Below are 13,118 nucleotides of genomic sequence, written 5' to 3'. Positions count from 1 at the left end.
GGGAAAAGAACCAAGGATTTGTCGAAGTAGCAATCGGGCAGACAGAAACAGAAAAAAAGGAGATAATAGCTGATCATCTCTCCTCCCTAGGAAGAGCAAAAAGAAAAAATTAAGACATTAGAAGAGAAATCCTTGCATTTAAAATATCAGACACTGCTAAATCCACTTTACAACACATATTAGCAACCTTTTGAGGCTGGTCAGAAAAGTCAAACTCTCCCCTTTGTTCACAGTCTCATCATCATCACTCTCCTCCTGTATTACTCCCTCTTTATTCTGCAACTGCAGGTTTAACAGCCTGGGGTCAGGCCCAAATTTACGCAACTGCATGAGGTTAACGGTATAATGGTTTACTTCTTTCTGCCTTCTCAGCACAATATTACTACCCATGCATCACACAGAATATATAACTTATTACAATTTGCAGTATGACTTGCATGCTTAGTTGATCAGTAAAATACGGAATATTTATAATGCATTTACAGCAATCAGATTAAATGCACAACATACACTTCTATGATATTCAGCTTTAGCGTCTAAAAACACTGCTAGTTTTACTCCTATTTGTTCAACAACAGAATACAACCAGCCTTTTGGAGTTTCACAAGGGAAAGAAGATGACAACTTCCTCTTCTTGCACGCACCACAGAAATGCCTGTTACAACTGCAGTTTTCACACTCACTTTTGCACAGGGACTCTTAGCCTTCCTAGAATGATCTAGTGCCCCCTGAGAGTGGAAAAAACAGGGGGTCTTAGCTCTGCAACAGCTCTCATAGTAGGACAAACAGCTGCTGCACCACTCCAAAATATTCCTGGTGGGATACTGTAATTGCACCACAACCCTGTTCAGATCAGTGGTTAAATATCACTGCTTGGTCCTGAGCCTTCTATCTTGCAAATTAACTAAGATTTTTATGAAAATGAATGATGCTGAAGTTTCTATGATGCCTCAAATATCTAAATCCAGTTTTTCAGTTACTGTTGGCTTTAGTAGACTCCGCTGGTTTATCAATCACTTAGTTACGGAGCCTACAAATTGACAATGTCAAAGCTTTTGCTGACTGCTAATTCTCTTAGGTGATGTATATGGCACAAATAAGAAACCTACATTAAAATGCCCATATTATATACAGAACAAGATTTTCCACTTACCCTAAAATGATTTATCACAGTCATGTTCTCTCTCCTTCAGCCTCTTGCACCATAATTTATTGGAAAACTGTTCCATAATTGCTGGTATGAGTTTGACAAGAATTATATTGTGAGAAGATTTCAGTCATTAACCATCCAGAAATATCAAGTGTTATCCTCATATATGACAATGAAAGCTACTTTATCCAACCACATCACATTCCTTATGCCCTACAAATTATCCCTTCAAGAGGGCTATTTACCCAGCTGCTATAAAGAGTCTAAGGAGGGAGCAAGACAGAATTTTCAAGCCTTTTCAAAGTAAAAACCAACAGTTCCCAAACAAAACTCCCAAGCCCTTAGCTATCATTATGTTTTGGGGAAAGTTTACACAAACCAAAACACGTAAGAACATGCACAACACAATACATTCTTATGCTTATTTCCTTGGATATACGACCATCGCATCTCACGCTGTATTACATGCCATAGCTCAGTCTCACTGCAGAAGAAATTGCCCACAGAATCCATTCATGCTCTTGGATATTTCTCTGCCTATAACACTGAAAGTAAAGCAAAGCACTAAGTCAAAAAATGAATGCCTTGCAGCAGGGTTTCCAGTCCACATTTATGTGCCTAAATATACGTGTCCAGCACCATCAGCCATTTATCAGGTCCAGAAGAGCTCTGGATGCATCACACTGTTGTCCTCTTCATCTTTATTTTAAAATCTTGCTTCATGTTTCAGTGACCAAATAAGGACTTAAAGTTAAGCATACATTTTATTATGATGACAAATTCACTTTACTAGTTGCCATAGTAACTGACATGGTAGCCAGTAGACTTAGGGTAAAATGTATTCCCAAAAGGTAATTTTTTTCATTCTGACTCTCATGATCCTACCAAACTACCTAGTTACACAGAGAATTCAGAGGATACGCTGTTAGCTGAGCTAAGCAGTTCCCCATGTCCTGCATTAGCCCACTTTGGGTTTAACTGTGGAAAGATAAAATACACAGATGCTTTCAGCTAAAGATGTCAAAATTCTTACTCCAGATGGAAGTCCTGAAAAATCAGAGGGGATCATATGCTAACTGGGACCTTAACTGAGTACATCTACCCCAAATTCTGTATGACATGAAAGGGAAAATATTTACCACCTGTGAGAAGACCATTTTTGCCTTCAGTGAAGGGAAATGGAAATGTTAACAAAAATATTCCAGACACATTTCCTGCCTGTTATCTAACACACATCAGCATTCTTTTCCTGGTTGAATATTTTAAACAGACTTTACAGTAAGACTATTTACACTCAAAACTCTGAATGTTACATTTTCATCAAAATTTCCTATATTCAAGTTTTTATAAAGCAGGTTAAGAAAGTGTTCCAGTAGCAGCTAAGAAAATAGTATCACAGCTGACATACAAGTAGCAGGGAAAATGTTGTAAAGCTGTTGTTAGGCATTCAAGTAAATGCATGCCCTAATAACAATTTTTTAAGTTCACTTCCTGCCACTTTTTCCTTGTCAAGCTAAAAAGAAGCCAGCATTGCATTAATTAAAACACATTCATAATATTTTACATAATAAGCAGTTATTATATTCTTACCATTACATGCATTTCTTTTTTTAAATATTATGATGCTAAACTAACACAGATGCTAACTTGGTGTTCAAGCTATCTGTGGATTGGCATTTTTACACCATGTTTCTGTTCTAATTTTGCAGCATCAACCTTTGCATTTGTAAACGTACGTGTAGCACCTTATCTGAAACCTCGTAGTGAGCTCTGATATTTTCTGAAGTGCCCCCACTGATGCTGCAGGCCAGATTATACACCAGCCTTCAAAAAAGCACAGAAACACATAAGTTGTTCTCAGGGGAAATAGTATAGCCCTTCTCTGGAGAAAAGACACATTATACCTACAAGGACAGGAGTCTATCAGTAATGGAAGTCTAAGGTAATTGGACTGACACTATGTAATGTGGAACCCATTGTGTAAATTTGTAGTAAAAGAAATTAGTATTTAAAATATTAGGTGCTTTCATAAAGGATTTACAATATACCATTGAAACTGAGTTTTGTTAGTTGGAAAAATCATGTTGTAAAATGATGATACATCTCAATAGTTAGATTTACAAAGCAGTATTCATGTAGGACAGTTAGAAATGACTGTAGGTTCACACTGCTGGAAAAAAACCACTTCACCAAAAATTTCAGAGAATGTTTAGTACTCTTGCCCACATGATTATATCCTTCCTGCTACAGCACTATACTGAACACCCAAATTGCTTCTTAATCTGAGCTTTTTTCAAATCACTTCAGTGATCACTTCTATCACTTAGCTATAGCGATAACATTCAGTGCTATCAGCAAAAGAATTTAGAACTACTGAGAATTAATTGCCAAGCTATAAGAATAAATTAATCATCTCACCCGATGCTACAAATATCTAGATCTTTTCCTTACCTGCCTCCTGTCCCTCTGAGACGATGATGAAGAGGAGGCACTTCTATGTGATGGAGTGGATGTTTTGTGAGCAGGAGATATGCTCTTCTCCTCTGAACTCATCTTTGCAGCAAACTTGTAGCAATGATCTTGTGCTCTTATCACTCATGTAGAAAAAGGGAAGGGGATACTTTTCCACATTCTTCTGTTTCGCAGCTTATGGAGAGGCGAAGAAGAGTTCAAACAGCTGAAGTGCGCTTTAATAAAGAACAAAGAGAAAGAGAAAGAATGAATATATTTTCATTGCAAAATACTGTTCTGTAGCAAAGAAATCGGTCAAGTCACTATTTAATCCAGTAGATCTCCCAGTTTTCTACCTCCTTTCATAACACTACCCAATACCAACGTAAGTATATTGCTCTGCATTCTTACAGAAGGTAGAAGTGATATTACGATATTCTAAAACCTTCTAAGAAAAGGCTTAGGGAATTCTCAAGCAGAGTTTACAAACCCATTACAAAGGGTTGTTATCCCATCTTGCACAACCTCCGCAGCAGACGCAGCCTTGTCCGCAGGCGCTGGCCGTGCTGACCTCCACCTCCACCTCCAGGATTCCAGGCAGCCCCAGATAAAGCGCGAGTTTTTAGCTCTGCTTTATGACCACACAACAGCGAGCATTCCCCTTATGACCCAACTAAACCTAGTCCTGCTAATATTGTAACACTATCAAGCAACTCCTTAGGACTTTCAGTATAACACAAATACCACCGAATATCCCATTATAATCAGCACCTCTTAGAAATCCTGCTATTAGAATAAGGACTCTGGGAGTGGGTGTGCAAGCCAGTTCGTAAAAGCAGGAACTGGCATCACCAAATAACCCAGTTTCAAGACTCGGTACCTTTCCAGACTGTGCCGAACTACAGGGCTCACATCTTGCTCTCAAAGACAACTGAAAGAAAATATAGAGTGTTATGAACAGAAAGCGCTTTTGGCCACAAGACTGGAGTATTAATCTTTCCATCTGGACTAAGAACTCGGTATATTTGCTGAGTTGGGGGTACAAAAGCCGTACAGATGAAGGCAGGAGCTACCCAAGCCCTAATTCGCCCTGGGCTACATGGGTCCACTCTCTCCTGTTGCCTTCACAACTGCCACATGTATTTCCTCTGCATGAGTAGTGCTCTGCTGCGTGTGAGAAGTTCTCTCTCACTGACTCCTCTCCACCCAAACCTTTTGGCTTCATCCAAGAACAGAAAATCAGACGATCAGAGCAGCACAGAGGATATTTATGTCAATTACAAACACTGACAAAATGTTGCCAGTACATCACTAGTACATCCTGACTGTTCAGGACTGCAGTTAAGAGCTCTCTGCACCTAATCAATTGCTTTGAACTTGCCTCCACTGATACTGTCTGTTCTTCGATTAACCTTGGATGAAACCATTCCCTGAATGATCTCTGCTTGAAGCAAGCATCTATTTTCTCCACCAATCTTCTACTCTGCAATACTGTGTCCTTTCATGTACACTCTGATGACAGGACACCAGAGGTCAGCACAGCACAGCCAGCTTTAGATGGGTGTAGAGAAAGGCACTGTCCTGCATCACGTCATTAGGACAAAAATACATTAACTAACATTCAGGCACGACTGCTGGCTCAAGAGATTAGGAAATATTGAGGATAGAGCTCTAGTTTCCCCAGTCACAACAGATGTCCGTGCAACACCATCATCCTGAACCCAGATACTCAGAGGCAACTAAATAATTAATTACATGGTGCCTTGCAGCCACCAGCTTCTGAATCCTGCACCCTAACAAACAGCCGTCTGCTGAAGCGGAGATCTGTGATGACTCATAAGTAAGAGACTCCATGGGGTTATCTGGCTTTTGGCAGCACTGACAAAGTCACTTTATTCCAGAGCAGAATGTGGGTGGCATCACAGATCCTTTGTATGCCTTCACCAGAAACAGTTTTAATGAGCAAGTCAGTTTTAAATGAATGTATATACACACCTTTTCTGTTTACTGTACTAAGGAAAAAGAAGCAACTTCACCTTAATAGCTACCAGCACTTTTGCAAGTATCAGTCTCATCTGTATCTTGTGGATGAACTTCCTTCTCTGTCAAGGAGTCCCCAAGAGAATTACAGAGCTCATATAATAGCTGCAGGATCCAGCGGCATGACTGGGAGGACACAGCTGCTCCACAACAAAAGCAAAAGCTGTCCATACGTGCTGAGCATCTCGGCAACTGCCTTGTGCTCCTAACCGGGAAATGTTCCTGATAGAAAAGCCTAGCAAGATCAGTTGTGCTGCAGCTGCTCCAGCCAGCGACAACTAGAAAAGGGTTGCAGGAAGCTACTAACAACTTAGTTGGCATATGAGATGCCAAAGTATTACTATAACAGAAAACATTTCTATCTTTTATTCAATTTTATTGCTCTGAGCACATGATCTAGAAGTCCTTCCTTTCAGCGATGGAGACACAGCAGCGACGTCTAACACTGATGAATAAAAGAGACCCGGGAGAAACACTTGCACGCTAAGCCTCCATGCTGACCTGCGAGTTCACTCCCCATTTCTGCCATCGTTGCTCAGGGGGCTCACTGTGAGCAGGATGTGCCCACTATCTCAGAAGGTTTCAAAAAAACAAAATACAAACCATCAAAATAACCTTACCACACAAAATAATTATTATGTCTTAGGGCCACAGTGGTAAGGGGCCTCTGCCTGCCAGAAGCCCAGGGCAGACTCGGGGAGCGTGGCTGCGGCCAGTCTGTGCAGAATGGCTACGAGCCAGCCCACATCACTTGGTTCTGTGGCATGAAAAATAACATGAAATTATTTGTTATTCTGATAGTAGTATTGCAGCTCAGGATGTGGGCACGGAGATTGCGCCAAGAGCCGTCTCAGAGACGTTCAGTTTGGCTTCCCAGCCAAGCCTCCCGGACACGGCAGTGCGCTCACGCCCTGTGCTGTGAATCGCTCTCCCGCCGCTCCACCACCTGCAGCCTCAAAAACCGCCCCTTCCAGAGCAACGCCAATTCTGTTTCTTGGTTTGTCACTCCGGTTCGCATTCGTTTAAAGACAAGGTTTACATTTGTTTACATTCAAGGTATGCATTTGTTTAAAGATGCACATGACAGCACCACTGTGAACCTATTATTTTTACACCACTTGCAGCAAGTAAGAAAAATACTCAAGATTGTAAAGACATTTAATATCAGGTGAAATTTATCTCTGACAAGAAAACAGCTCCAAGTGCTGAACTTCACCTTTTACAGTACAAATCTGCTGGAGAAAGCTTACATTCTGCTTTAAGGAACAAAAAACCAGCATTTGGGGGGGGGGGGGGGGCATTAATCAGTAGCACCATTTTTAATAGAAACAAATTGCACAGCACATTTGTTTCACAGCTTCAGAGAGAAAACAGAATGAAATTGCATTCAAACAGAGGATTTTTCTGCTAGCCTAGCATTCCTAGCACGGTCTACTGGGTAGTTTAACATTATTTTCACACCCTACAAAGATATTAGGCAAATTTTAGCCAAAGATGTGTACCAACATTGGTATCTCAAGATCTATGCAATTTTCATACAAAAAAAGAATCAAATTACAAAATTTAGAAATAACAATGCAAAAATGATAATCCCAGTTCACAAAGCTGCACAGATCACCTCAGTCATTTAAGAGCTAAATGGACAAGTTTTCAGCCATTTTCAGCCATGAGGTCACCAAAAAATTTTAGCAGAGCAGCCTTTGGGCAAATAAAAATCAAATGTTTTTTAAGATATCTGATCTTTTTTCAGTTGAGTCATGTGGAAAAATGTGTATTTAGCATCGGCACAGGAGGACAGCACTCTGACACATCAAGCGTGTTTTTAAAGCGCTTGGCATGGGTAAGTGCTGTTAGAAATGCAACAAAGACAAATGCCAGCAAGCTGTACACAAGAAAAGCAGTTCTGTCTCCAGTTTTGACGGAAGGTTTAAGATTCTGTAAAGCACACGCTTTTTCTTTTGAAAGGTATTTAAAACAAAACAGTGGCTCATGCCTGAGCGAAACTCCAGAGCGGTTCTGCGGTATACCTCAAGCACTAAACGCCTTTATCTAACTAACTTGCTCAAACCACAAGTGATTTATTGTTAGCAGTCATTCAGAAGAAAGTCAAATATAAGTATAAAACTATACCAACCCCCTTCATACTAAAACATTGCTTCTTACCCTAGTTAACAGCAACCCTAACTTTAACACACGGTCAATACTACTCATGAATAGAAATTTCTGATATAGCAACAGTTCAGTCAAAAAAGGCAAGCAAGACATTTGAGAAAAGGCACGCACTGTACGCAAAGTGAAATTATTACTGCAAACCAGCAAAAGCTAGCATTGAGCTTTTTGTTATTGTTCTTGTATGTTGAATTTGGATTCTACTCCTCTATATTGTTAAGAGCTTATCTTCTAATTTTGGCTTAAAATCTGCGTAATACATCTTTTTCAGAGCATGTTAGAAAGAATAAATGTAGTAAATTGATGTAAAGAGCCTTCAGGCTCTCTGTAACTAAGACTGAAGCAACCAACTATAAATCTAACTTTTTGGCTAACCTATTAAATTTATCAAAATGAAACCAATGCTTTTGGGACATTTTTCATGAGCCTTTTCCGTAAGAGTCACTGGCAGTTTTGCTGTTGGCTTCAGTGGGAACAGAAGCAAGCCATATACCATGGTAGAATATTTCTATAAAACACAAGGAAACCTGAAAATATGAACATTCAGGCCATGAGATATAAGAACATTTCATCTTTTTTCTTCTCTCTTTTTTTAAATTTCTAATAACTGTGCATATTATTTCCTGGCAAGGACCAGAATGTCTCACTGGTTATGGGAGGCCAATTTTATCATGCCTTGCTTCACAGCAAGCAAGACTTCAACTTGAAAGTATTCTTATTGATTTCAATTGGACAACTCAAAAAGAATGGCAATACCTAGCACAAATAAGGGTAACAGAATTGGCTATTAGTTATTAGATGCTGCTCATACTGATATCATTGACCTCCAGGCTGCATTTTGCACCACACCACCTTAATCCCTCATGAATGCACAAAACCACCTACCAATTTAGGAGCATCAATTGATTCAGTTCATCACATGCAAGCACACTTTGGCTCATTTCAAAGTTGCTTTGCCATGAGTTCCCTGGGCAGGTAAGCTGCACATAAATTAATTGCTTCTGGAGTACAAGTAGAGATATACTTTCTGGAAAGTAGAAAAACAGACCCTGTGGAGAGATTTTGGTCATCTCAAGGAGCAGTCACCCAGCTGGGAGTTGACTTCACCATTTTCCATTGACATCTAAACTATTTTGAATTTAAATAATCATTTATAACAGGAATGATAAAAGTTATTTACTAGTTCTACAGCACATTCTCTTCTCAATTATTTACTCATTTTCCATGTCAGGCAACAGATACAGAAAGGTAAAATCATCTGCTCAAAGTGACGGAGAGAGCAAATCTTGTAAGCAGAACATGTTTTAATTTTCATGTGTGAGGAAAAGTATCATATGCCATGACTGTAACATCCATCACATAAGACAAAACATGCATATCTATCTAATTTTATTCATAGATAAATGAGTACAAGAATTGCTGTATCCAAATTACACTAACAACTGAAGAAATATAAAGTGTCTTTATTGAGTAGTTAAGAAATTACTTTCTTAAACATTGTATATTGAATACTTTAATAAATGAGAAATATTCTATCATACAACAAAGATTACAGCTCACTCTGTTTAACTATATTTTTTAAGCTAAAGCTAGCCTTTTAATACAGCTTCCCGTTTTCAGTAATGTTTTTGCACTTGATATCATTCTTTACAGTTCTTTGAAGGATGAGAAACCAAGTAGAAACTGGGGATTCCCCACTCTTCCTCTAATTCGATCGCAGATTTTAACGCATTTTACTAAGAATCACGTTTCCCATTTATTCTTAATTTGGACAAGCGAGAAGGTTCTGCTGTAGTTTGAAAGACAGGGGAGTACTGAGAGCTGCTTACTGATTTATCTTCCACTTCTGCCACGTTAAAATAATACATATGATTCAGCATCTCTTACAAGAATTTCCTGGGAATTCTGTAGACCAGCCTATTCAGAAGTATAAAAATACTGCAGAGGGCACTGACTCCCCATATAAAATTTCTCTCCATACACAAATTTTCTACTCTATGGTTTGTTCAGGAAAAAAAAAAAAAGAAAAAACAAAGTTGTTTCTAGAGTTGCACAAAATGCCATGATTTGAAATTTCATTTTAAAATTACGTTGAGTATATTTGATGTTACAGGCTGAAATTTATTTAAAAGAATTGAATGGAGAAAGGTTGTTTTTATCGGAAAGAAATAAGGTTAGTAGGGTTTAAAGGTCAGAGTAGGATAAATACTTTGACAAGGAGTGAAATGAGACTATATACCAAGGGAAAAAACTTGGGAAAAACAAGCTATATAACCTGCACAGAATAAATGGAGGACACAGTAGTGAAGCAGCCCATGGAAATATGTATTGGAGAACCAGAGATACAGATATTAGAGATATCTCACTCCAGGTGCCCCCACCGTACAAGCACTCCATTGACACTGGCTAGGGAATCTGTGCCCTCTCCCAAAAACGAAAGATGTTCCACAGAGTCTGGCCAAGTTACTGTTGCTTGGGGTCAAGCAGCTTGCGGAAAAAAAAAAAAGCTATTAGGAGTGATGAAAATGTACAAATACATGACTTTCATAAATTCAGAGTTATAAATAAACCTGTATCTCCTATAACAGATAAGTGGGAGTTTTCAATGGATAAGTCCAAACGAAGCCTAGATTCAAACAACAGACTTCTGTGATAAATGTCTCTAGACATAAACAAACTAAATATATGTGACTACCACTGCAACTGGCATTATTTCAACTAAAGCATCTTCACGCTGATCTATAAATATAAGGCTGTCTTTCATTTGGGAAGAAAAAGTTTTTACGTGGTACTTTGCTGTTACACAGTACAGTCATGCCACATTCAAACATTCAGTGGAGTCCAGCCTTTGTCCTGGTTTTGCGGAGTATATAACTACACGTTCCCCTGTCTAACGCTGACCTCCTTCCACGCATGAAAATCATAACCATGCTTTTGTTACACGAATGCTGTGAACACAAGCATACAACAAAAACAACAAATGTCAATGCTGTAGTGAAGCACTGATGATTTAATAACCTCCTTATGGCAAATGAACAATTTGTCATCTTTTTCTTTAATAAAAAGAGATAAGCAATCACTTTATAGCCACTATCTCAGAATCAGAAATATCAGCACTCTAGCTTCAGCTGGGTGGGACAATCTCTGCAACATGCTCTAGGTGTACAGTGACACAAACAATTAAAAAGCAACATGAAATCTAGTTGACAATTGAACCCCAAAGAAGTTAAAAGATGAGCAAACAGAGAACACGTAAATAATCTAGCAGTCAAACAACCCTGGATTCAACAATTTATCAGCTGGATTTGGTGACTAACAGCCTAATTTGCTAAACCGAAATGCTGAACTTCTTCCATTGTATTTTCAATCCATTTTTAGCCCAACACCAAGCAAGAACCTTTGCTGAATCCTGCAGCTCCATCCATCCATCTGCTCCCCAGGAAATGACTGCAATCACATTATCATTACTCTAGAGACGCTCCTGTTTCTGATAAAACAAGTAGCAGCTTTTTTTGAATTTTATCCACACATGGAGAATTCAAGGTTTCCTGCATTTCTATGTCTCGCTAAAGATGACTCATTAGCATTATAAAAAAACACTTTAAAAAAGTCTCCTCTTTTCCAAATAGATTTATCATTTTAGCAGATAACCAACTTCTTAGGGAAAGGTTCTAATCAATTCATTTTAAGAATTTGTTTTATTCACAGGTGCTGTAAGAAATAATAGGAGTCCAATTCAGGATTCAGGAGAATTATCATGTTTGGCATGTTTACATTATAGAAAAATTTTCACAACCTTTTCTTTTTCAATTGACAAATTCAGTAACGCCTACCAAGGAAATCAATTGCCCAAACTTGCTGACAAAGATTTAATAGCACAATGGCTCCAGTAATAACGTTCTAGGCCAAAATTCAAAACAGTCATCAAAAATAACATGTCTAGACCTCTGACCAGTGCATTTTAAATCCTACCTAGGTACCAAAACAACACGATTGATCTAAGGGGACCAGTGATGGTTTTCCATCCAATAGTTACGAGCAGGAATAAATGAGGTGCTACAGGAAAGCTCAGAAATCTTTCTAGCACTAAATGGCTTTTAAGAGACAAGATATTAAAATTCATATGCCTGCATTACCATTGTATTTTAAAAGCTGCATATTCAAGGTTTGACTATTGGAAATGTTCACCTCCAATTGTAGGCATTCATAATGACGCTAATGTGTACAAATACACATTCTGGTACTGCGTACGCCAACATACATAGGGCCTAAATACTGCCATGAATCACTCTTTATCCTACAGTCAAAAATATATAAAAACTGACTTTAGACAGGGAATGAGCTGAGTCCAGCGTTACCTCTGAAGAGAGGTGCTGATACCGCCCTTCCAGCCTCAGAACGGACCACGCTGCAGATGGTGGCAGCGCAGTCTGCGTGCCGGGAAGTGCCCGAGACCCCGGGGACCCGCAGTCCCCCGGCCAGGCGGCCTCGCCGCTGCGGGGGACCCGGGCCGCGCGTGGCCTCCCTCCACGGCCTCTCCAGCACCCAAGTGCCGCGGCACTCAAACATCTTGCCCTTAGGCGGCTTGTGGCACCAACAGACCCAGGCGCTGACCTCCACGTAACCGATAACCTGGTTATTAAACGAAGTTGGCTTTTTTTCTTTTCTTTTCAGAGTGGTCTACTTGTTCACATACTCTCTACTTCATAAAGTCCATGCTCCACAGAAGACCGCAGTATAACCAAACATGACTGGGACCTTCCTGTTTTAACATCATCCTCTAACATAACTTGGTGGTTCACATTTGGTACGATATCTTCAACACTGATATATAATTTCTTTTCCAGGTGGCTAGTGCAGGTATGTGTCAATAATATAAGAAGTAAGTTATCTGCATGAGCATACCTGGCTCATGCACAACAAATACACAACTACGACAGACTTTATCAAATGGACGGACGAGGTCAAACAACGGATAACCAAATTCAGATGAGAAGAAGTCAGTACAACATCTGCCCCTCCTATTTTCCGCTTGCCTTCCCGATTAAGCATCATTTTCTGCCCTTCCAGAATCCCTGAAGCATACAGGGTAATTAGTGGCGTTCCAGCATGCCCAAACCTCCAGCTTAACTGATAATTTCAAAATGAGCCCTCAGCTCATTTTCAGTCTCTGAGGACTGCATCCACAGCTGAAGTGGCCTTGGGATTTTTATTAGGATTTCTTTGTTGTTCCTCCTCCCTCAGGAGCCAGCTGTCACCATTTTAGAATATTATGGATTTGCATGACGAGGAAATTTTTTACATACTG

The 13,118-nt window shown here is 39.5% G+C and overlaps 1 protein-coding gene across 9 annotated transcripts in view; it reads right to left on the bottom strand.

Moving 5' to 3' along the window:
• OSBPL6 (oxysterol binding protein like 6) overlaps positions 1–13,118 on the bottom strand; it is a 121,157-nt gene that overhangs the window by 68,425 nt on the left and 39,614 nt on the right. For 8 of the 9 annotated variants that reach the window (XM_064515008.1, XM_064515009.1, XM_064515005.1 and 5 more), the window contains one exon: positions 3,602–3,837. In XM_064515008.1, the coding sequence (XP_064371078.1) occupies positions 3,602–3,703 (102 nt within the window). In that variant the 5' untranslated portion in view covers positions 3,704–3,837. Of the gene's footprint in view, positions 1–1,153; positions 1,235–3,601; positions 3,838–13,118 lie in introns of all 9 variants that reach the window. The other variant, XM_064515011.1, reaches the window with a different exon arrangement.

Source organism: Dromaius novaehollandiae, chromosome 7 (genome assembly GCF_036370855.1).
Source record: "Dromaius novaehollandiae isolate bDroNov1 chromosome 7, bDroNov1.hap1, whole genome shotgun sequence".
Classification (NCBI taxonomy): domain Eukaryota; kingdom Metazoa; phylum Chordata; class Aves; order Casuariiformes; family Dromaiidae; genus Dromaius; species Dromaius novaehollandiae.
The sequence above is the reverse complement of the archived record's forward strand: the minus strand, read 5'-3'. Positions and strand labels throughout refer to the sequence as shown.